The 22,501-nt window shown below is 49.7% G+C and overlaps 1 protein-coding gene across 1 annotated transcript in view; it reads left to right on the top strand.

Moving 5' to 3' along the window:
* The window catches only part of PDIA5 (protein disulfide isomerase family A member 5), a 90,655-nt gene that overhangs the window by 31,071 nt on the left and 37,083 nt on the right, over positions 1 to 22,501 (top strand). Inside the window, exons 4-10 of the mRNA XM_061167006.1 lie at positions 525 to 608; positions 1,098 to 1,143; positions 4,498 to 4,590; positions 8,467 to 8,527; positions 12,388 to 12,455; positions 19,221 to 19,312; positions 19,404 to 19,475. Coding sequence (XP_061022989.1) covers positions 525 to 608; positions 1,098 to 1,143; positions 4,498 to 4,590; positions 8,467 to 8,527; positions 12,388 to 12,455; positions 19,221 to 19,312; positions 19,404 to 19,475 — 516 coding nt within the window. The remainder of the gene's footprint in view (positions 1 to 524; positions 609 to 1,097; positions 1,144 to 4,497; positions 4,591 to 8,466; positions 8,528 to 12,387; positions 12,456 to 19,220; positions 19,313 to 19,403; positions 19,476 to 22,501) is intronic.

Below are 22,501 nucleotides of genomic sequence, written 5' to 3'. Positions count from 1 at the left end.
AACATCATAGAACGTTTCTCTCCTACCCTGGTTTGGTGGTGGCACATGCCTCACATCAGAGGTTTAAAAACAAAAACTTCGCTGGGGCCACAGGTGGAGCTTCTGAGTCATGGCCTGGGGGGTGGTCAGGGAATCAGTACATTTGAAAACTTCCCCCAGGTGATTCTAATGAGCAGCCAGGATTGGGAACCACTACCCTGAGCTTGTTTTTCTTACAATGTGCCACCTGCCCACTAAGCTTTTAGAGAACTTACCTTGTCTGGATCCACCACATGGCCCCTTATAGGCAGTGATATGTCCTCCCCATCTGCTTGCCTCTGTCTTTCCAGATCAGTCCAGATCCTGCTGGTTTCTCTCCTTCCTCCAGTTCTCTGAGAACTCATTTGTAGTGAGGGCCTCACTTGCTATTGAGAATCCTAAGTTATCTCCTTTACTCTTAGGTCACCAGCAGATTTTCCTCTGTCCAAACCTTCATGGGGACTTTAGGTAACAATTGTCTTTTCCCCAACATTTGTGTCTTTCAGTGATGCAGAAAGTAGAAAATTGTGCAAGAAGATGAAAGTTGACCTGAGTGCAAAGGACAAAAAGGTTGAATTATTCCATTATCAGTAAGTACACATAGACTTTCCAATTTCCAAATAAATGCTGAAAGCTTTCATTGGTATTCTCTGCAAACCGCAGTTTTTAGTGAGATTAATTTTATTTCAGATGATTTTTTTTGTGTTTACAATTATTTCCTTAAAAAAAAAAACTTGAGCTGTGTTCAACAGCTGAATCTTACTAAGATTTTGCAGGAAACCAAAAGGTTAAGTGTCTTCATGTGAGCATGTGCCAAGTTGTTTCAGTCGTATCTGACTTTTTGTGATGCTAGGGACCGTAGCCCATCAAGCTCCTCTGTCCATGGGATTCTCCAGGCAAGAATACTGGAGTGGGTTGCCATGCCCTCCTCCAGGGGATCTTCCCTACCCAGGCATCGAACCCAAGTCTCTTATGTCCCCTGCATTGGCAGGTGGCTTCTTTACCACTAGCACCACCTGGGAAGCCCATGTCTTCATAACCAATCCTAAAGTTAACACCTTTTTCTCCTGTTTTCACAGGGATGGTGCGTTTCATACTGAATATAATCGAGCTGTGACATTTAAGGTAAATTTCCCTGCCTTGTTCTCAGCAGAGGAGGAAGGGCAGAGTGCACAAATGCCCTTCCGAATGATCTGAGGGAGTCTTATCTCTAGAGCATAGGTCAGCAGAATGCCTGGAGAAGTTTGTAGCTGTGAAACCAGTGGGGATGACCTGCCACTTTGTAGACGGTTTGTGACTCTGTCGGTGAGAGAGACATCTGACATCACTCTGTCCAGTGAGACGTCCGACATCATGCCCTCCTCTGCAGAGGCCAGAGTCTCCCTTCACTGTAGTCCAGAGCCCTCCTTCACCTCTACAGTCATGTCCCGGGGGGCTGCCCACAGGCCTGAGGGGGCCAGTGGTACCCAGGTTAGCACAGTGTGCAGGACCTGGGCAGGGCAGCAGCTTGGTCCGGATGAGATGCCCACATCACTGAGATGTTCTCGGCTACAAATCCAATTCAAAAAGAGATAGAAAAGCATCAGTGAAAATAAGGATGGAGATCCTCTGACCTGCAGGTGCTGTCCTGTATCACCTGGCAGCTCTCCTGGCCCCAAGTCCTTCCACTGCCCTTGGATTCTCCTCCTTCATGTTCCTTTCCTCAGATCAGTCTTCCGCCTCTGGTCCAGGCTGTAGCCCCTGCCCTGGCTAGGGCCATGTATTCCTTCTGTCGCAGCATATGTTGAATCCACCCTCTCCTGCTTAGACTGCATTAGACCCTGGGCTCCTCTCTCTTTGTCTCTCTCTCTTTCCATCTGTTTCCTTTGATTCTTTTCTGTCTGTCCATCTATTTGTGTGGCTATCCGTGCCCTTCTCCCTCTGCCTCTCTCTCCCTACCTCCCTGGTCATTTCTTGTTTATCCACTAACTCTTGTTTTAAGTTGCCACAGCTTTTACCTAATACAGACTCAGCCTGATTACTCATCATCTTAACACCCACTTAGACACTTAGAGAAAATTCTACCAACTAGAGTTGCTTAACCCCTCTTATTCTGTGTTAAGATGTCAGCTGAAGTGGTAACATGTGCTCCTCAGATGTGGGAGCTGGGTGGTGTGGGGGTGTTGCTGATAGAGGCGGCAGGGCTTTTTGTTTTGTGTCTGGAGGTTGTGTTCAGTGTATATTTAGCTGGCCCTCTGAGGAGTCTGTCCTGGGCTTGTGGAGCAGGGAATAGCAGCTTCTCAGAACTGCAGTGGCAGGAGAGACACCCAGGTAGGTGGTCTGGACCTGCCTGGGTTGGGGAGGCTGAGTCCTGGCTTCTGTCCACCTTCTCACAAAGACCAGGTGTATGGGATCTGCTCGCTCCCATCCTGCCTGTGATCTTTGCATCAAGGAGCTGGAGAAGCGGCCAAGCATGGTACAGGGTCAGGGTCTTAGGTGGGGAGAGGGCATCCTTGGTCCCAGGGTCCCCGAAGACCATGGGACCATCAAGGACTGGGGAGGAGTCCCTGGGGATCTCTAGTGTAGGGGGGTGCGATGGTGGAGTTCCCATGACTGCCCGACGGCTCCTGCTTCTCAGGGGGAGCAGCCGTGAATGAAGCCCTCCTTGGTCTCAGGTCAGTTTTCCCTTCAGGGTTTCTCCTGAGCTTCTGTCTCTGCAAAGATGAAGGAGTCCCCCAGCAGGGTGGGTGCATAGTCTGGCTGTTGTTGCTGTCCGTTTGTACGGTTCAGAAGGAGCCTTGACACTGAGGCAGGGGTGGGGGTGCTAGCCCTTTAACTCAGCTGGTCCTGGCATAGACCAGGCCTTCCACCCCCCACCCGCCCCAGGGCAGTAGTTCCTACCTACTTTGAGTTCCTGTCGTACTGAGAATCTCCTGGAAGCTGTGGACCTTATCGCTAGACACTGTGTGCATACATACATTGGAGGGAGTGTTTTCCCATGAGTCTTGGGCTGCACAGACTGTTGAGGTCCACTGTGCACCCTAAGTTGATAGCATCTGCACCAAGCTTTCTGGAATAGCAGGTGGGCGGGCTCTCATAAGCATCTTAATCACATGGCTCTTGGGCGTGCCCTGTGGCTGTGGGTGAGTGTGGCTTTCGGGGTAGCCCTGCTGGCCTCACTTTGGCTGCTGTCGTCACAGTGAAGCTTTGACAAGGTGCTGAGAGAAGGCTGATCCGCCTCTGCCTGGTAGGAACAGCCATCTTCTCTTGCCAGCAGGCGTTTCATAGCTCTGTTTGGACAGACAGGGACCACTATCTGAATGAAATTCTGCGAAGTCCTGGCTGTCTCCCACTCTCCCATAGAGCTCTTTCCAAAAAGGAATTTCTAAGAAATAGCAAGCCTCCCAGGTCCTCCGTGTGTGACTGGTGGGGGGCTGGATGCACAGCCTCACTCAGGGTTTTTCCATCCTCACCACAGACCTCCCTCCCTCCCCAGCACACACGTGGCACACCCAGCTCATCATCTGCTCACAGCAGCATGCTCAAAGCGGGCAGATGTAATGGAATCTTGCATCCAGTTGCAGAACACTGAGGGCTCGTCTGATGACAAGGAGGCCACCTCTCCAGGGTTGGAGGGATAGAGGCTCGGCTGGTTTCTGGTACCCGGTCCTGGCTCTCTCAGGCTTTGAGCAGCATTTCTGAGATGACTGATTGAAAGCGAAGGGAATGCGGCTTCTGTTGTGTGGCTGGTGGGGAGGGGAGCGGACTGACGTGTCTCCCCCACCCCCCCACATTCCTGCTCCTTGTGTGTCCTGCCTGAGGGGAGCAGAGAGCTGAGTCAGTTGTCCACAAGACAAAGGCTAGTTAAGCCCTTTATCCTGAAGGCAGGACTGTCCATCTAGAAAAGTGTCTCTAAGGAGAGAAGTTCAGCAACCAGGAGGCCACAGTTATGAGCACCCTGCCCTGGGGGGCTTCCCACCTGTGTCCCAGAGAGGATGATCAGGATTTAATGCACTCCCAAACCAGTTTAGATCATGAAATACCAAGCAGTTTACAAGCAGGCGTGATTAACTGGTTTATGCCATGGACAGTTTTAATGGCTGTGTGAATGTGTAAGTATCTTACCTAGCACAGGACTGGAGACCTTTATTCAAACTGATCGAGGAGACTTTTTGGAAGAGATGAGATTTATCAGAAGCGTGTGCCTCTGTTTTGAATAAGTCAGCTAGTTGTCTCGAAGTTCCTCTCTCTTGTCCCTGAAGAAGCATTGTAGGTGTCAGTGGGCCAGAATTAGGTGTCATGTGGGGTGCATTTGTAGGGCTCTTAGCAGTGCTGTCAGTGGGTGATGGCATGGCACACCCCAGTCATTTGCCCATAGGCTGTGTGCATCCAGTTTCAGGCACTTTAGTCTCCAGGTAGGGGATGGGGCAGGTTCCTGATCCCCTTACCGCCTCTTTTCCTGGCTAAAAGGAGTTTTCCCTTCTCTCTCCTTTTCCTCAGTCTATAGTGGCCTTTCTGAAGGATCCCAAAGGGCCCCCACTGTGGGAGGAAGATCCTGGAGCCAAAGATGTTGTCCACATTGACAATGAAAAGGTAATTTTTCTGTATCAATTCTGATGGGCTTTGGAAGCTTCCCCCCAACCAGGGTCCCCCAGGAGAGATGACTGAGAAACTGAGAAATAGGAATATTATGGAACCTCCAAGGGAGCCCTGGGCCAGGCCCTAACATTTGGTTTCCCTTCCGAGCTCCGAGATGGAAACAACAGGAGATTAGCTGCCTGGGACTTCTTCTGTTCTCCACTGTCTTATATAATGTATTTTAACATGTGTACATTTTCCTTATAGGGACATTTAAATGTTTCCTTCTCATTATGTAATGTGGTTGTTGCCTTTGTGTTTTTTGGTATTATTTCTAAGGTGGATTTTGTGTTTGCTTTTTTTCTTGTTGTTGTTTAAAAATTTCTGAGAGGTTTGGGTTGGATTTTCAGAGACTTGAGTCAGGTCTTCACAATTCTGAGTCACTGTGTTAATTTTGAACAAGTTCAGTTTCTGGGTTTGGCTGGGGTAGGGGGTAGAAGGGTGGTTCTGAAGTATAGTTTGCATGCAACCCTGAACCTCTTCCTTTCGAAGCCTGCCCAACATGACCTAAAGGTGCCTCTTTGTCATGGGTGCCTGTGTTTTCATCGTGTGCACACATGACCTAAAGGTGCCTCTTTGTCCATGGGTGCCTATGCTTTTATCCTGTGCACACATGACCTAAAGGTGCCTCTTTGTCATGGGTGCCTATGTTTTTATCATGTGCACACATGACCTAAAGGTGCCTCTTTGTCCATGGGTTCCTGTGTTTTTATCCTGTGCACACATGACCTAAAGGTGCCTCTTTGTCCATCGTACCTATGCTTTTATCCTGTGCACACATGACCTAAAGGTGCCTCTTTGTCCATGGGTGCCCGTGTTTTTATCATGTGCACACATGACCTAAAGGTGCCTCTTTGTCCATGGGTGCCTGTGTTTTTATCGTGTGCACACATGACCTAGAGGTGCCTCTTTGTCCATCGTACCTATGCTTTTATCCTGTGCACACATGACTTAAAGGTGCCTCTTTGTCCGCGGGTACCTATGTTTTTATCATGTGCTCATGTGTACCTTACTTGGTTGACTGTGCCTTCCCATTGGGATGGGCAAGAACTTCTTTGTCACATTTCAAATGGCCTGTGTAGCAAGCAGTGCTTTGTTGTAGATGGAGGGAGAACATTCGTTTTATCTTGAGAAGATAAAACGTACCTTTTATCTTCCTCTGACTCCCTTCCCTTTTCATTTAAAATCATTGACTCTTGATGCTTGTTATTAGCTCAGAAGTTATTAGCTCAGAAGAAAATGATGCCATTTATACTTTTTGGAGGAGGGATCATGTGTGATCATCATAAGATAACCAAGTGGACCTTTCAGATGAAGGGTGTTTCGCATTAAGGCGCTGGGCATCAACATTTTTGGGATAGAAAGTGCTGGTGTCATCAGCTGGAAGAGGGAGGAGGAGGGGAGGAGGGGCCAGTGTCCGGAGGTGGTGGCACCTGTGCCCATAGCCATGAAAAGACAGACAGCCTAAACCGATGGTTTCTCCCGGGTGGATTTTATGATAATACGTGTTTTTAAAGCCTCTCAGATAAGCAATTGCCTGCTGCCTCCTTCCCCCAAAAATGTTCATGTCCTGAAACTCCTAAAATTGCTCTTCTATAACTAGAAATATTAAGCAGAGATATCTTTTCCACGCCTGTAGGCAGTCCTTTTGTTATACTGTGTACTATTTTCTCTCATGTAGAAATATTAACTGCTTTTGTGCTAATAAAATTCACACATAAAATAACCGAAGTTCCAAATTCAAGTTTGAATTGCCGATTTCTGTTTGTAAACTTAAGAGTTCCACACTTATTTGAAGGTAATTAAGCATCTTTGACGGTCAAGGCTATGGTTTTTCCAGTGGTCATGTATGGATGTGAGAGTTGGACTGTGAAGAAAGCTGAGCACCGAAAAATTGATGCTTTTGAACTGTGGTGTTGGAGAAGACTCTTGAGAGTCCTTTGGACTGCAAGGAGATCCAACCACTCCATCCTAAAGGAGATCAGTCCTGGATGTTCATTGGAAGGACTGATGTTGAAGCTGAAACTCCAGTATTTTGGCCACCTCATGCGAAGAGTTGACTCACTGGAAAAGACCCTGATGCTGGGAGGGATTGGGGGCGGGAGGAAAAGGGGATGACAGAGGATGAGATGGCTGGATGGCATCATCGACTCGATGGGCATGAGTTTGAGTAAACTCTGGGAGTTGGTGATGGACAGGGAGGCCTGGCGTGCTGCGATTCATGGGGTCGCAAAGAGTCGGACACGACTGAGCGACTGAACTGAAGCATCTTTGAATGTAATGTGATATTTGTTACTGTTCAGGGTATGAAACCAAATTGCTGCAGGCTCAGGAAAACCTTTTCTTCTCAGATCGTTTTAACAATCTTAGCCCTGGGGATTCCAGAAGATCATTTTCAAAGCATCCTCCACTCCTAGTCAGGGTCAAAGATCTTGGTTACTGATTCTCTTCAAATGGGTGCCCCTACCCTCTAGATACGTAAATAAGAGTGAACATTTTCAGAATTGATTATGTAATGTTTTAAATTCTCACAAAATATTTTAATCTTTTTTCTCTTACTGAAAAATTATAAATAATATACGTTCATTGTTGAAAATTTAGAAAATACAGCTTAAGCGTAAAAGAAAAAAAAAAACCCACCCCATCCCTGCCCATTGAGAGGTACTCACTGCCAGTATTTTTTGTAGCCTTCAGGCTTTCAGTTTAATGCACACATAAACATTGTTACTCACACAAGTGTCATTACATTTTATATGCTGTTTTGTCACTTGCTTTCCCCCCTTACTTAATGTGACATGTGCATCTTATTGTGACATTAAGTATTTCTCTCCCTTGTTTTTAATGATGCAATAGTATTCTATTGTGCAGGATGTACCATCATCTATTTACCTAATGCCTTGTTGCTGCCAGGAAGCCTGCATTTTGAAATTTCCTCTTATTTTCTTTATTATTTGAGAGAGAAAAACCTCTAATTTTCTTCCATGGAAACTGGTTAGAGGAGCTTATTTTAATCAAAATGTGCTCTGTCATGGTGCTACTCCGCAGTCCTTGATAGATTTGCTTTTTCCTGAACATCATTGACTCTGGTTGGAAGAAAAGTCTCCTGCCCTACTTTGCACCGAAGTCTCTCCATTAGCATTGTTGTGACCATTTGTCTTTTTACATTTATTATGTTCATTTAACAAATGATTATATATTGCCTGATAACGAGCCAGGCGCTGTTCTAAGGGTTTTACAAATACAAATGATCCACTTAGCTTGTAGCCTCCTGGGGATGGGTGCGTCTCATCCTTATGCTCCTGTGTGCACTGTGGTCTTCTGGGCCCTGGATGGTTGGTGGCATGACAGGACTGGGCTGGGGAAGGTTCATGAGGGTGGGTGAGCCTGGGTTGTGTGATGAGCAGATCTCCTCCTGGCCAAGTTGGGCCTCCATGAAAACAAGCACCCACCATAGCAGAGCCATAGATCACAGAACAAGAGACAGCTTCGTGGGGCCCAGTCAGCTCCTTGCAGTCTCTTCATTGTTCGGTGGGAGCTGAAAGTAAGGCTGGTAACCTGGTCCCGACTACCTCGTCCTGCCAGGTGGCCTTGGGAAAGCCATTTGTCCCCTTGGGCCCTCAGTTTCCCCGTCTGTAACATGTGAGGTAGCTAGAATAGATGGTCTCTGAGGGCCTTTCAGCCCCGACTTGCTAGGACTCTGTACTGCACTCCATCCCCCAAGGCAGACCGTGGGATTTCAGAAGTGCTCGCTGCACTCCACCACCAAGGGTCCCCAGGGTTGTCACCCCTGTTCTGTGCTGTCTCTAACCTGCCATGTTCTGTGTGCCTCAGGACTTCCGTCGGCTCCTGAAGAAGGAAGAGAAGCCGATCCTGATGATGTTTTATGCTCCATGTGAGTACCTTTCTTGTCTGCACTCAGGTCAGACTCTGGGCGGGGCCCCTGTGGATGTGAGGGGGATGGAAAACTAGCCCCGGGCTTCCCTTTGGAACGCCTAGGCCTGCCTGGTCGCAGTGCTCACCCCGTCTCTCTGCCTGCACGTCTTTTCTTTGTCTGTGCCTTTAGTCTGACTCTGCCCCTCCATCCACACCAGTTTTTCTCTCACTGGCATTGGTATCCTTCTGTCCCCTTCCCCCGGCATCTGCTCCAGGTCCCTCCGCCTTCCCTGCCCTCTGCCTCCTGTGGCCTGAAGCCCTTGGCTGGCAGCTGTGCACGGTGGAGCCGTGCCTCGGCCCCGGCGTGCACTCTGTGGTTACCGCTGCCGACCATCCTGAGCCTGGCCGGCCTCTGGGCAGCCGCACATCCAGCTGCGAGGGCTGAGGGATCAGGACCAGGGAGGAAGGGCCCACTATTGGGTTTCAGTCTCTATATGAGGCTAGAGGTTGTGAGAACAGCAGAAGGATCACTGAGATGGTGACCAGAAGACTTGGGTTCTAATTCCAACTGTGTCATCACTGCAGTAGGTGACCTTGGTCAAGTCCTCACCACTCTATGCCTCAGTTTCCATTTCTGAAAGGGCAGAAAAGGACTGGATCCGAGCTATGGCTTTCAAACTTTTTGACTGTATTTGTAGTATTAAGCATATTTTACACTGTAGCCCTGTACGCTGTAAGTATATAAACTATATGTGTAAGCTGCAAAGTTTCACTAAACCAGACTTACCCTTCCTTACTGCTTGCTATCCACTCTACCAAATGTGGAAGACCTGATATTTTCTTTTTTATTGTTTTTTATTGGTTTTTCCTACTACTTCATAACCCTCTAATAAAGGGTCAGCAAATCATGGCCTGTGGGCTGGCTGCCTTTTCTGTAGATTAATTTTTGTTGGAGTGCAGCCAGATCTCTTCATGTGGCTCTTCACAGCATGTTGTCTATGGCTGCCTTCAAGCTGCAGCTATGGAATGGAGCAGTTGTCCTCCAAGCCACAGATACTCCCCCATCTGGGCCACCTCTGAAGTCTGACTTGTCCCTACCCATGGATTGAAAAGCAAAGACCTAAAGGCCTGAGCAAGAGAGGTGTGTGTGATGGGAGGTGGGTGTATCTAGACGTGTCTGTGGCTTAATTGGGTGGCACAGGGTTCTATTTAATTTTTTTTTAACTACAATAGGAAGTGAGATATATATATGTGTGTATATATATATATATAGTGTGTGTGTATATATATAAATATTTGAAAATTATTTTAATTGGAGGATAATTACTTTACAATACTGTGGTGGTTTTTGCCATACATCAGTATGAATCGGCCATAGGTATACTTGTGTCCCCTCCATCCTGAACCCCCTCCCACCTCCCTCCCTACCCTATCTCCTGTTTACTCTTAAAAGCCTTCTTCCAATCCCCCTCCAGAGGAGTTCTCCCACCAAAAGGCCCCTCCTGTCTCAGCCCTGGTGAGCACACCTCCCCGGGCTGAATGCCTTTCTGTAAGGTTCTGTGGCTCTGCCTGATTTGGGCCTATGGTTGACCCCTATGACAACAGCTTCTCCCTCTAGTCTTTGTTGATTGATAGGCGACCCCTACCCAGCCCCCAACCTCACCCTAGGACTGTGCCTGCCAGTGGAAAGTGGCCCTGGAGTCCCACTTCCTGTTAGATCTGGCTCCATAACCTCTTCACCTGACACTGTTGATTTCCACCCTGGGGACAGCTGGCCAACTTACCATTCGTTTAGGGGTCACGGGGGATAATGTGATTTGAGGTCATAGACAGGCCGAGCTGGGGGGGAGAGGCCACAGCTCTGAGGACAGGCAGTAAGTTCCGGACTGCAGAATGTGCCCTAGTGGGTGTCTGACTCCTCCATCTCATCAAGTCACTGGCTAAAGAGAGGGTGAAGGGCTCAAGTGTGCCCCCATCATCCTCTCTCTTGGGGAGTCGAGTGACATCCCTGTTCAAGGTGGAAGTGCCTCCCCACCATGAACTGAGAGGTGGGCTCTCGGGCCCTGTGTTGGCAGAGCCTCCCCTCCTGGTCCTGCCCCCCCCCGCCCCCCACCAGGTGCTGGCTCTGCCCTCAGCCTGAGGGCAGGTGCTGCCTCTTCCTTACAGATGGGGACGCTGAGCTCAGACTGCTTTCACGCTAGCCCTGGGTCACCCAGCAGCAGTCCAGGGGAGATGCAGACCTGGGTCTCACCCTCCCCGGAGCCGAGCTCCCTCCTCTGCTGCGTGACCGCCCATCCCTACCACGTGCATCTGCCTGGTGGAGCTTGGACATCCCAGGGAGCTGGCACTGCCTCCTTGGTTTCTGTTCTCCCCCCTGAATCCCCACAGTGGGGACACAGCCCCCTGACAGGTGTCACATGCCTCCCTTCCCAGTGCTGATGGGGACCACGCTGTGGTGGCAGCTGCTGGGGAGAGGGGCCGCTTGTCCTCTGCAGGCAGACACTAAGGGTCCGCGCTGCAGGCTGACCTCGTTGCAGCTACCATGTCCCCCTGAGTCTGAGCCTGAACTAATGGCATAAACTTGAGCCCAGGCTTATTAATGTGTTGGCGTGTATGTGTTTCTGTCTGTCTGCTGGGCAGGAACGTCTCAGAGGGGCTGTGGGCATTTTGAGAGTTTCACGTCAGGGTACCCTGCATTGCGTCTTGTCTGGTAGATGCAGTGCTGGGGAGATTTGAGTGGTCCCCGGGGAGTTCTGAGCTGTTCACGGTCTCCAGTGTTTGTATCTGGCCCGGTGGGAGAGTGCTCCTCTCTGAGCCGCGTTGCTCTGCCCATGTTGAGGCCTTAGCTAAATGTAGATCCGAGCTTGTCAGCCTGCTACTGCATGGCCCTGTCCCCACTGTGCTGTCGAGCTGACGTCCAGACTGACATGGGCTTCCTGGCAGCTTTGGTGTCTGTGGCCTTCAGAAGCATCTCAGAGCCTGTTTTGCAGCAGAGCAGCTGTCAGGAAGAGTAACACCTTGTGTGTTAGAATTCCTCCTGTCTGAGGAAACCGGGACTCATGTTCTGTGGGGTCAGTGCCTGTGTGCGGCTTGTTTTCGTCGAAGGGAAGGGGCGGGTTTAAATCAGAGGCTCTCTGAGGTAGTACTGGTTGTTGGGGGCTTCACCACCCAGGAGAGAGTGTGACCGTAGTGGACCAGAGAGGGTAGAGCCAGAGACATCACAGAGAATGAACGCCAGTGTCAGTGCTGGAAGGGGCCTGAGGCCGTCTGGTCCAAGCCCCCTCATTTGCTGGGAGGAGCAGTAGAGAGAGGAGGTGACCTGTCAGGGTCATTGGGCAGGTCAACGGAAGATGAGAATGGAGTGTCAGATCCTGGCCAGTGCTCAACTGCCTTCTGTCATGGCGTGATTGTCTTTGTTAATGAAGGAAAAGAGGCAAGAAATCCCCAAAGCCACTGTATGTGTGGTTGCACATTTTCCCTCATAGCATTTGCTCCAGGTTCATCTGTAGCCCCCGGCTGGGCAGCGAGGGGAGGCTTTCAGCTGTGCATGAAGCGGGTGCTCTCCTGGCTCTCTGGATTCCTGCTGAGCTCTTCACCTCTCTCAGTTACTCAGTGCTTTGCTCTCCCCCAGCTGCGTCAGCTTTGACAGTCCCACACCTGTTGAGGGAATGCTGGGCTGGGTCCTGTTTCATGCCGTGGAGTTGGTCAGCTCTTGGGGACTGGGGCCTTTGCCTCTGAGCCTGTGTGTTCCCAGAGCCTGGGCGGTCGTGGCTTTTGGAAGTGGGATAAATGCTTGCTGGTAGAGGCGGGCCTGAAGGGAGAGAGGGCTGAGCATGGGGCCCATTGTAACCATTTCATTTCTCTCCTGCTGGTGACCAGGGTGCAGCGTGTGCAAGAGGATAATGCCACACTTCCAGAAGGCTGCGACCCAGCTGCGGGGCCAGTTCGTAAGTGAGGAGCCAGGGGCCAGGTGGGGCTGGCTGCCGGCTCTCGATTTCTCTCTCTCACTTGGGGAGACAGCAGGGGGAGGGGAGAGGACACGTTTTAAAATTGTGAGAAGGACTTACTATTGCTGCCCCTGGCATGTGGTTCAGAGGCCTGTCCTCAGTGAATGTTGAGGACTCCCCAGATTGCTGGGGACCAGGAGAATATGGGGCCTGTCAAGGCCAGTGATGAAATAGCCAGGACAGTAGCAGGAAGCCCTATGGTGTGCAGAGGCCAGGGGCTGACTGTAAACCATCAGGGTCTACAATGCTAGGAGCTGGGCTCCAAGGCAGGCTGAAGCTCCGGATGCTGGGCAGCCTAGTGGCAAAGAAAGAGGGCACAGTGACCCCAATAGTGGGCCCAGAGCACTTGCGGGCCCATGAGGCAGCTTCCTGCCCAGGCGTGTAGGGCTCTGTGGTTCCGGAGGGACCAGGAGGGACATCGTCTGTGGGGCAGGAGAGATGTCAGGACCGCAGTGGAGCAAGGTGGTGGGGAGCTGGAGACCCAAACATACCAGTTCTCTGAAGGAGAGTGTGCAGGGGGAATGGACAGGAGACAGGGTCATCTCAGGATCACCCACCTTTGGGAGACAGGAAGGGGAAGGCGAGCCACAAAGGAAATGGGCCTTCAGAGAAGTAGGAGCGAGCAGGATGGTCAGTGAGGAAGGAGGACAGGCCAGGGCGGTCAGACCTCGCCCAGGGCTGAGCCTCAGTCACTGACAGGCCTGTTTTTCTATGTGTTTCTCCTGCTGCCTTGCCAGGCTTACCTCTTCTGTGCCATAGGTCTGTCCATTTTCCCACTTACCCCAAGCCACAGAGGTTTTGAGGTTTTTGTTTGGTTAGCTTTGGGTGTTTTGCTTGTTTTTTTTTTCTTTTTGGTGGCAACAGAAAAATAACTGCTGGCTCCTCTGGGAGCATGGAAAAGTCCATATGCCTTTCCTGAAAGGTCGTTGGGAGCTGCCATCTCAGTGGGGCAGGCCAGAGTCCTGCTACAGTTCTGAGATCTTAAAATTCATCCTGATCTTTATGGATCAAATTGGTGATTAGTTCAGAGTCAATTAAAAAAGTTTTAAATGGCAGCCTCTGCTAGCCAGCCCCAGGATTGGGTTGCAAAGAGCCACGTGCTTTCTCTTCTGACCTCATTTCTGGGGCGACACCAGGGTCCTGCTTGTTCCTCACTAATGAATTTTTAGCAAGCTGCTTGGAGATGTTTGGCCCTGCGGCACACAGACATAACTCTGGGGAAGTTTCACTGCACATTTTGGGGCCTCAATAGATACCATATTTTAAGATGATTTTGCCTGAAGGAAAGACTTAATTACCCACAAGTTCTCATCCACATAGGCTTCCCTTGTGGCTCAAATGATAAAGAATCTGCCTGCAATGCCAGAGACCTGGGTTCAATCCCTGGTCAGGAAGATCCCCTGGTGAAGGGCATGGCAACCCACTCCAGTATTCTTGCCTGGAGACTCTCATGGACGGAGGAGCCTGGTGGGCTACAGTCCATGGGGTCACAAAGAGTCAGACACAACTAAGCTACTTTCACTTTCTCACCCACATACACTTAGACAACCTCTCAGCTCACCCTCCAAACTCTGGTCAAGCCCCAGTCAGATCACAGATTAGCTGGCCAGTCCCATCAAAGCAGGTAAGGTCTTGTTGCCAATCTCTAGCACCTTCTGGAAGATTCTAGCTAATGCTACATCTACCTGCCAAAAACATTTTTTCAGGCCCCTCCCGTGGTCCCCCAGAGCCTGTCCCTGCCTTGCGTGGTCCTGTCTGCTCATCTTTGCTTATGTTCTGAATCACTTTATCCACAGTTGATACTAATTATGAGGAGGTTTTCTAACTGAGAGATGAGTTTCTTGAGCATTTCTTCAATACAGAGTACGGGCCAAGCTCAGAGTAGGGGCCCAACACGTCCTAGTGAATGAAAGAATGGGCATGTGGCTTACCACTCCTGAGTATATTTTGTTTTAAGCTGTATATTTACATTAAAAGTGATGTTCTCCTTTTTAAAGGAAGTCAGAGCATCAGTTCCTAGGGACAGAGGCGAAGTAGGAAGGATGTTTGTGAAACAAGGGCCTTCTTTTCTGGCCCTGGATTCACACTAGGTTCACACTAGGTTCTACAATGTTTGCCCTGAAGACTACTTGTTAAGGGTACCTGCTTCCAAAAAAGGAAAGAAAGAAAGAAAAAACAAAAAAGCAGTGCTTGCTGCTCCTGTTCGGGCCCAGGTCAGAGGGTCTGGCCGACCGAGCCCAGCTTCGGCCAGGTGTTAGAGGCCTCTGTGTTATGTGAACTCATCCGTTTCTTTGCTTCTATATTTTCTTACTCGGGGCTTGTTTTGTTCTTCTTTCCCCTTGGTTTCTTAGGAAAGTATCTTTTGAAAAGTTTTCACCTTTCCTAGCTCCCTTAGGGAAAGAGTCCTCGCCCCTATGAACATCACCTACTTCAGGAGGTCCTTCGAGGCCAGGGCTCATGGTTGCAGCCATAGCCTCCCAAGAACAGGGCAGCCAGAGGGGTGGATTCCTTTTTGTCCTCGAACCTGGGGCAGAGATGGACTGCTTGTTCCCTGGAATCAAAAGCTTACCCCCTCCACACTGCTGAAATCCACCGGTTAGCACCTCCTATCTTCTCTTTGTCTCTGTCATCTTTGAGCCCGCTTTGGCTAGCCCTGTCTGTGGCAGGGGTTAGAAACCTTCCTCCTCGACAGATTTCTTGGGAGGCATCCAATCTGATGATGTCATTAAGATGGAAGCCAGGCTGGGTCAGGGATGCATAGCCTTTGCCATTTTCCAAACTCAGATCCTCCTCTTCTTTTTTGCTGTCACTGAGTCATTGCATTTGTCCCATCTAGTCCCACCAATTGACACCTTTAGCAGCCAGCACAGCTGCCAGAACGAGCCCATGCCTGCCCACCTCCTCTTCCCAGCCTTGCCAGTTATCAACGTACACGCCAAGTCTTTTGTTAACCTTGGCCATGATGGGCCATCTGGGTGTAAATGGTGAAATGGGTTGGTCTTGGCAACAGGTTTGTGCAGAGCAGACTTTGCTGATGGCTGTTAATAACTGGCTGGGAGATCTTGGGCAAGTAGCCTTGGAGGCTTCATTTCCCCATTCTTAAAATGGGGATGATGACACCAGCCCTGCCTGCCTCAGTAGGCTGTTGGAAGAGTGAATGGGCTGGTGCATGGGGACAGCTCTGTAACCTGCAAACACTTCCCAGATAGGCGATGGGCACCCCCTACCCCACGGCTCTGTGCTTGCTGTTCCTTCCACTCCCTGCATGGAGTGCACCCAGGGTTCTGCTTTCCACTCTCTTTTCTTCCTTATTAGCACACTGGAATGAGGGTCTGACACTGTGCTTTCCTTGTCTCCTATGGACTATCCCTCAGTGGTTTTTATCTGTGTCGATAACTCAATAAGAGGTAGCTCCGTGGAGACTGAGTCTCTAAGCTCCGGTACCATGTGTCAGACTGCTTGCTTGACATCTTGGTCTGGATTTCTCTCCTGCACCCAGATGCGGGGTGTCTAAAATATTTACTAAAATTCAGTGTCCTTACATCTGGCAGACGGCCAACTTTCCTCCATGCCTCGTCCTGAGCACCGCAGGCTCCTCTGCCAGGCTGTCACCATCCATCTCCCCCTCGATACATCCTCCATCCGAGAAGAGACTTGCCCACCAGCCTGGGTTAGACCCCGCTCAACCCACCCAGTGTGGCTGCTGTGACTGCTCGCTCACTTATCTCCCTGATCCCACCACTTACCCCTTACAACCCCCAATAGCTCTCTGGCACTTCCTGAATAAAATCCTGGTTTCTCAGACACTAAAGGCTGGTCCACAGCTACCTAAGTGAACCCACCCGACCTTCTCTCACTGCCCTCTCTTGTGTTCTGCAATTAAACCAACATGGTCCCCAGTTCTTGAGCCACATCTTGGTTTGTCTTACCTCTGTTTTCTCTTTCTGAAGTGTCTGTGGAAATCTTACCCTCCTTGACTACTCGCTCACATGCACCTGCTTTGTGGAGTTTCTATTGATTCTTCTGTGATTGTCCCCACAACCGTGGGATGTGGGCTGGACAGGAGGAAGGCCATGTTGTGCCAGCTGACCAACCCCCAGCACACACGGTTCAGTGTTAGGCAGCCCTCACTTCTCCGTAGGCTGAGGTCAGTTTTGTCTTATTTGGAATCACAAACTCCAAAAAGTGCTTGTCAGTTGTTCAAAAAATAATTACCTCGTTAACTAATAAATGCCCCCAAAGTAGTCAAAACTGCTGCAAAAACCCAGAGAATTAAGGCTTCATCACAAACAAAGGTGGTTGACAAAGGCCACCTTCTGGGTGGGATTTGTTTTGCCTTAAGAGTTGGATGTGTCTTCTGTGGTGGCCAAGAGAGGGGGTGTGGGCAACCTGAGCACATGGCTAGAAGACTCAGGAGTCGGGGCCTAGAAAGCACAGTGTGGGCTCTGGGAATGTGAGCAGATCTGTAGAGCTTCTTAGTGGTATTCATATTAGTGATGACAGCTAACAGATTCTGAGTGTTGTAGATACTTTGCTCACACCATCTCATTTAGTCTTCACAGAAGCCAGAAGACGGAGCTGCAGATGAGGAAACTGAGGTGCAGAGGCAACTGTGACTTGTTCAAGGAGAACATCTACTGAGAGGGGATTTAGGATTTAGACCCAGCATCCTGCCCCCTGGGCCCAGGTTCCTAGGCACTGTGGTATATTTCTATCTTCAAGGTGCCTGAGACGGCAAAGAGTCCAGCTGCCTCCCTGTGCAGAGATCTCAGACTGTGTCATTCCTGGGAGAATAAAAAATCTAGACTCTAGCAAATGTACATTAAGGGTTTTGTAGAAAAGAAGAATTAAAAAATGAGATAGGGACCATATGATCTTTGAGTCTGGAGTTAGACGTTGGCCTCCATTCAGTGGAATGGAAGGGTTTTATGCAGGGAAGTGATGTAATGAAAGAGGAGGATGTGGAAGATTAATCTTGTGGTGAATGTGTACTGACAATGAGGAGATCAATTAGACATAAAAAAAGAACTTTAAAGTAGACAGTTATTACTGGAACTGGCTGCTGAATCAGTCTGGGGAAATGAGTAGAAGGGCTTTTAGAGGGTTCCAGAGCTTCTAGTAAATTCTGTCTCAGGTTTATTTTCCCTGTATTCCTTGTAGCACCCTAAAATGGAATGGGAAGAAAAAAATCAGATTAGCAAGCTTTTATGGTGTGTCTGCTTTACGGCAGAAACTGTTCTGGGCATTTAAAATGGTCAGTATGTTTAGATACCTGGTGGGATGGAGCTGCCAGAGGCCCGGGTGGTTCCCATCACCCAGAATTTGGTAGGAAATAATGAATTTGAGCAGCAGTTTTGTGCTAAGTTGCTCAGTTGTATTCAACTCTTCATTACCCCATGTGATCTGCCAGGCTCCTCTGTTTGTGGGATTCTCCAGGCAAAAATAGTGGAGTGGGTAGCCACTTCCTTCTCCAGGGGTCTTCCTGATCCAGGGATTGAACCCAGGTCTCCGGTGTTGCAGGCGATTCTTTACTATCTGAGCCACCAGGGAAGCCCTCTGACTTGGGTCATCTCCTTCAGTTTTCTTAAGAACCCTGTGATCTTCTCCTGGACCACATCTTCCAAACAAGAAACCTCAGGGAGGGTGACTTGCCCAAGGTCATGCGACTGCCAAGTGGAAGCAGTTTTCTGAGTCAAGTTCACTGTCCACTGAGACTGCTATTCCCCGTTTTCTCTTCATATGCCTCCTTATGTATTGTTCAGCAAAATTCCACTTCCTGCTTTCTCCTCTCTGCTTCTCTAACCACTCCTGGCTTTTTTGAACTTCTTCCCTCTGGGAGTCTTCCTGCATCTGATCGTGCTGTGTTCTCTTGTGATGACAGAGCCAAAGTCCTCTTTCTGGGCACCTGATCCTGCCCTACAGGAAAAAGTTGCTGCTTTGGGAAGGAAGTTCTTGGGGACTCATTCTGGGTTGCTCTTAGCATACAGCCTTGTTGTCAGTAACATAGCTACTGAAGTTCCTTTTCCATTCAGGGGTGTTGGCATATGTGGACCCCAGGAGCCAGAGTATGTTCAGACTTCAGAGATGACGGTCAGGTCAGGCCATAGGTGATGGTCCCCACAGGTCACCTAACAGGGTCTGGAGGGAGCAGAGTCAGGCAGGTGGGTCGTCCTGGGAACTACACACCCTCTTTGGCCACATGAGCTGTGTAATCTGAGAATGTGGTGCATGAAGCCAGGGTGGACAGACTGAGGTGTCCAGGAAGGTGTTTGAGGACCCCGTGGAGTGACTGAATGGAGAAGAGTACACCCTTAGTTGACATGGGCAGAGAAAAGGCATAGTATGAACTTGGGAGGCAGTGGTCCTACTCTCGGACCTGATTGACCTTGGTAATGAGGCCAGGTTTCTTCTTCAGTCCTCAGAACTGTGTTTGCTCTGGGATGATCCTCCCTACAGGGCAGGCAGGTTGGAATGCCTGTCTGGGGGGCAACCCTTAGCCCAGATGCCTGTCTTTTCCGGAGAGCTCGGTCATTGTTCCTAGATGGCTTGACGTGCCTTGCTCCCCCCTGCACTGGACGCATCATTCTCTGAGGCTCAGTCCCCATCTTCTGTTTCTGATGGGACAGCTGAATGGGCAGTGTGTGGATGAAGTAAAGGGCATCTGCGGGCAGAGCGTGGACGGGTCTGTTCTCCGTTTGCTCCCAGGTGCTGGCCGGGATGAATGTCTACCCCTCGGAATTTGAAAACATCAAGGAGGAGTACAGTGTGCGTGGCTACCCCACCATCTGCTATTTCGAGTAAGTCCTCTGCCTCCCTGTGGACGCTGCTCCCCCCCACGATGGTATCTGCCCCCTGTCTGAGCCCATGGTTTCTCCCCACATTTCACAGGAAAGGACGGTTTCTGTTCCAGTATGATAGCTACGGGTCCACAGCTGAGGACATTGTGGAGTGGCTGAAGAAGTAAGTTGGCGTTTGCCTTGGTGGGGGTACCCAGAGGGAGGGGCATCTGCCAGGCCCCAGTATTTCCCTGGTCACAGGGCTCTGCCTGGCGGTTGGTAAGAGAATGAGGAAGGAAAGGACCATTTCTTGCTGCCCACACAGCTGATTGTGGGAGGCGTCTAGATGAGGGATCTGTGAGTGCAGGATGTGAAAGTTGGGAGAATTTCGTGTGACTTGCTGTGATGACTGCATTTCAGATAGGTTTCCCCCGCTCCCTTACTGTCTACCTGATGAATAGAAGCGTTTCTCACCCAGGATGGCAGGTTTGAGAGAGGTTCTGCTGCAGGTCTCTCTGAAAATAGAGTTGTCAGTCGAATGCTTATTTCAAACATAACACTTTGTATGAGGTGCTGTGAAGCTAAGAAGTGTCCTAATGCTTTAGATTTGCACACTGCTTTGCGGTTCACCGTGCATCCCTGCAGAGCTGCTTCATAGCACCCAAGGATCCTGTTTGTAATGTGATTAGATCTTTACAACCCAAACCACCCCTGCCATTGCTAGTTGTGTGACTTTTGTGTGATACTTGGACCCTGACCAGCATGTTGGATGGGGAGTCTGTCTCCCCCACCCCTTCTTCATGGCCGGAGTTCTTCTGACCACCCTGCCCTGCCCCAAGCACTGACCTGCTCTGGGCTCTGCCAGTCATCGCCCACTTGTAGCTATTTATGCAGTCCTTGGAATAATAGTAGCATTTTGGGGACTCCACTTTGTGCCTGACTTTGTTCTAAGCACTTTATGTGGATTCTTATAGAATCCTCAGAACAGATATTATTATCCTTATTTCATGATTTCATAAATGAGGTAACTAAGCAGAGTGATGGAGTGGCTCGTCCAAGCTTTTGCAGCTGACAGGCAGCAGGGCCAGGCTTGGCCCTGAGTTCTGGCTGGAACCCCTCCCCTTTTTACCAAGGTGCCAACATGGTGCATATTTATTGACATTATTACTTCACGGGTACAGGGTTAAAGAATTAGTTATCCAAAGACATGGAGGTTGAAAATGTGTATTTTCAGAATGGGAAAGGAGGATAAATTTTGTACAGAAACAAAACAAAACCCAGAATCCACAGGAAACAAACTGTTTGATTCTAAAGGCTGAAACTCTCAATCTTCTGTTCCTTGGGTTCCCAGGGGCCCAAGAGATAAAACACCACAGCCAAACCATGTTTGCATGTTGTCATTTATTTCTTGGAAGCATTTTCACATCTCTGTCTCCATCTCTTACCTCAATTCCAGCCCCTGTCCAGGAAGGCAGGTCTCCATTATTCTATACTCATTGTCTTAACCTGGGCCTTCACACCCCTGTTTTCCTTTTCATTTGATAATAAGCATGTCCTCTCCTCTAGCCAGACATGTCTCGCTCTGCTTTGGGAAAAGGTTTCAACAAATGGCAATCTCATTTGTCACCAGAGCATAAAATCTGTCTGCTTCCCTCCCCCTTCTCTTCTGGTTTCAAAATGCACTCATATCTTCTTGGAAGGATAAGGTTTATTATTTATTTTTTTAGAAAGTGTTCAGAACTGCTTGCTCTCCTAGACCAGGGGAGCATGTCAGTGGAGGCTCTGAGACAGGTGATTTTCTCCCCTTGGGAACCCACTGATCTGTCCCCACCCCACACACAGCCCCAGCCTGGTTCTTCCACCTTGTCCTGGGCTGGCGCCTCCCCACTTCCCACCTCTCCTCTCCTCGCCCCCCATGGGAAGGAGACCTTGTTAGCAGCTTTTGGTTCACCCTGGGTGTGCAGTCTCCACGCTGAGGTTGATGGGGTAACTCTGGGGAAGGGAAGGCAGCCTCTGGGTACCCCTGGGCAGCAGCTCCTTCCAAGGCAGGACCACAGCCCACTCTCGCAGCACGGTGGGGGCAGAGAGGCCCTTCCTGAAGGACCCCTCGTGGACTGCCTCATCTCATGCCCCAACAAGATCTAGCAGTGCCATTGTCCTTCCAGGTAGCTAATTTTTTTTTTTCAAAATCTTTTCTGATTTTAAGGTTATTCAGTGAGGTATGTTATTACTGGAAAACTCAAATATTTAGTTAAAGGGAAAAGTGGCCCTCTTACCCCATTACCCAAGAATAGTATGTTGTGGCGTTTGACATTTCCTTACAGATCCCCCACAACAGATAGTCAGCTCTGTGTGTGTTTTTCCCTGGTACCTGGTGTTTTAAGTCTTTACCAGGTTTCCCCCACGTCCTGGTTCGTGGGTCGCGGTGATCCTACCTTTCCTGCTGCCCTGCACTTCTTCCCTGGGCCTCTCCATTGGCTGCAGCCAAATGTAGAGGATGAGGAGGGTGGTCCAGCCTTGCTAGTTCTCCAGATGACTCTCAGAAGCCCAGGAGAGAAGGGCCAAAACCTGCCCTGTGACACGTGACTCTGGCGAGTGGGCAGGGCAGGGCATCCCCGTGTGAGAGTGCCCCGGGGCTCTGGGGTGGTGCAGTGATCCTGATGGTTGTGCCCTCTTGTGCTCCCAGCAGCTGCATTTCTCATTCCGCTCTCTGCAGACTTCATGCTGCTGAATTGGGCTTGGCAGGTAGAGTGTTCACAAGTGGCAATCAGTGTTGACCTGGCTACCCAGTTCTGCCTGGGTATTTTTATACTAAGCAGAAGTGGATTGGAAACAAACACAAAGTGTTCTTGACTTGTCATGCTTTAAGTTACCTCTTCTCATCTCTGGAATGTGCACCTTCCTCAGGCAAGGACCTGCTTTGTGTGCATTTCGCAGTCCTGGAGAGCCGGGGAATTAGGGTCACAGGATGGTAAGAGAGTGTGAATGTCAGTGAACCTGCCCCCAGCTGTTCCCTTTCAGTGTTGCTTTACCTCTAGGACGGGTGGAGTTACTGATTGTGTTTGAACACTTTAAAGAACAGGGCCTCCGTGTTACGGAGTCCAAGCTCGCTCTGCTTACCTCACGACAGGCCAATGATTCCAAGAGATGAGATTTTGAGTTGAGGAAAAAGCTTGAATCTGGGAGCCAGCTGACCAAGAAGATGGCAGA

This window comes from Dama dama, chromosome 19 (genome assembly GCF_033118175.1).
Source record: "Dama dama isolate Ldn47 chromosome 19, ASM3311817v1, whole genome shotgun sequence".
Lineage (NCBI taxonomy): Eukaryota > Metazoa > Chordata > Mammalia > Artiodactyla > Cervidae > Dama > Dama dama.
Note: the sequence above shows the minus strand (reverse complement) of the source record. Positions and strands in the feature narration are given on the sequence as shown.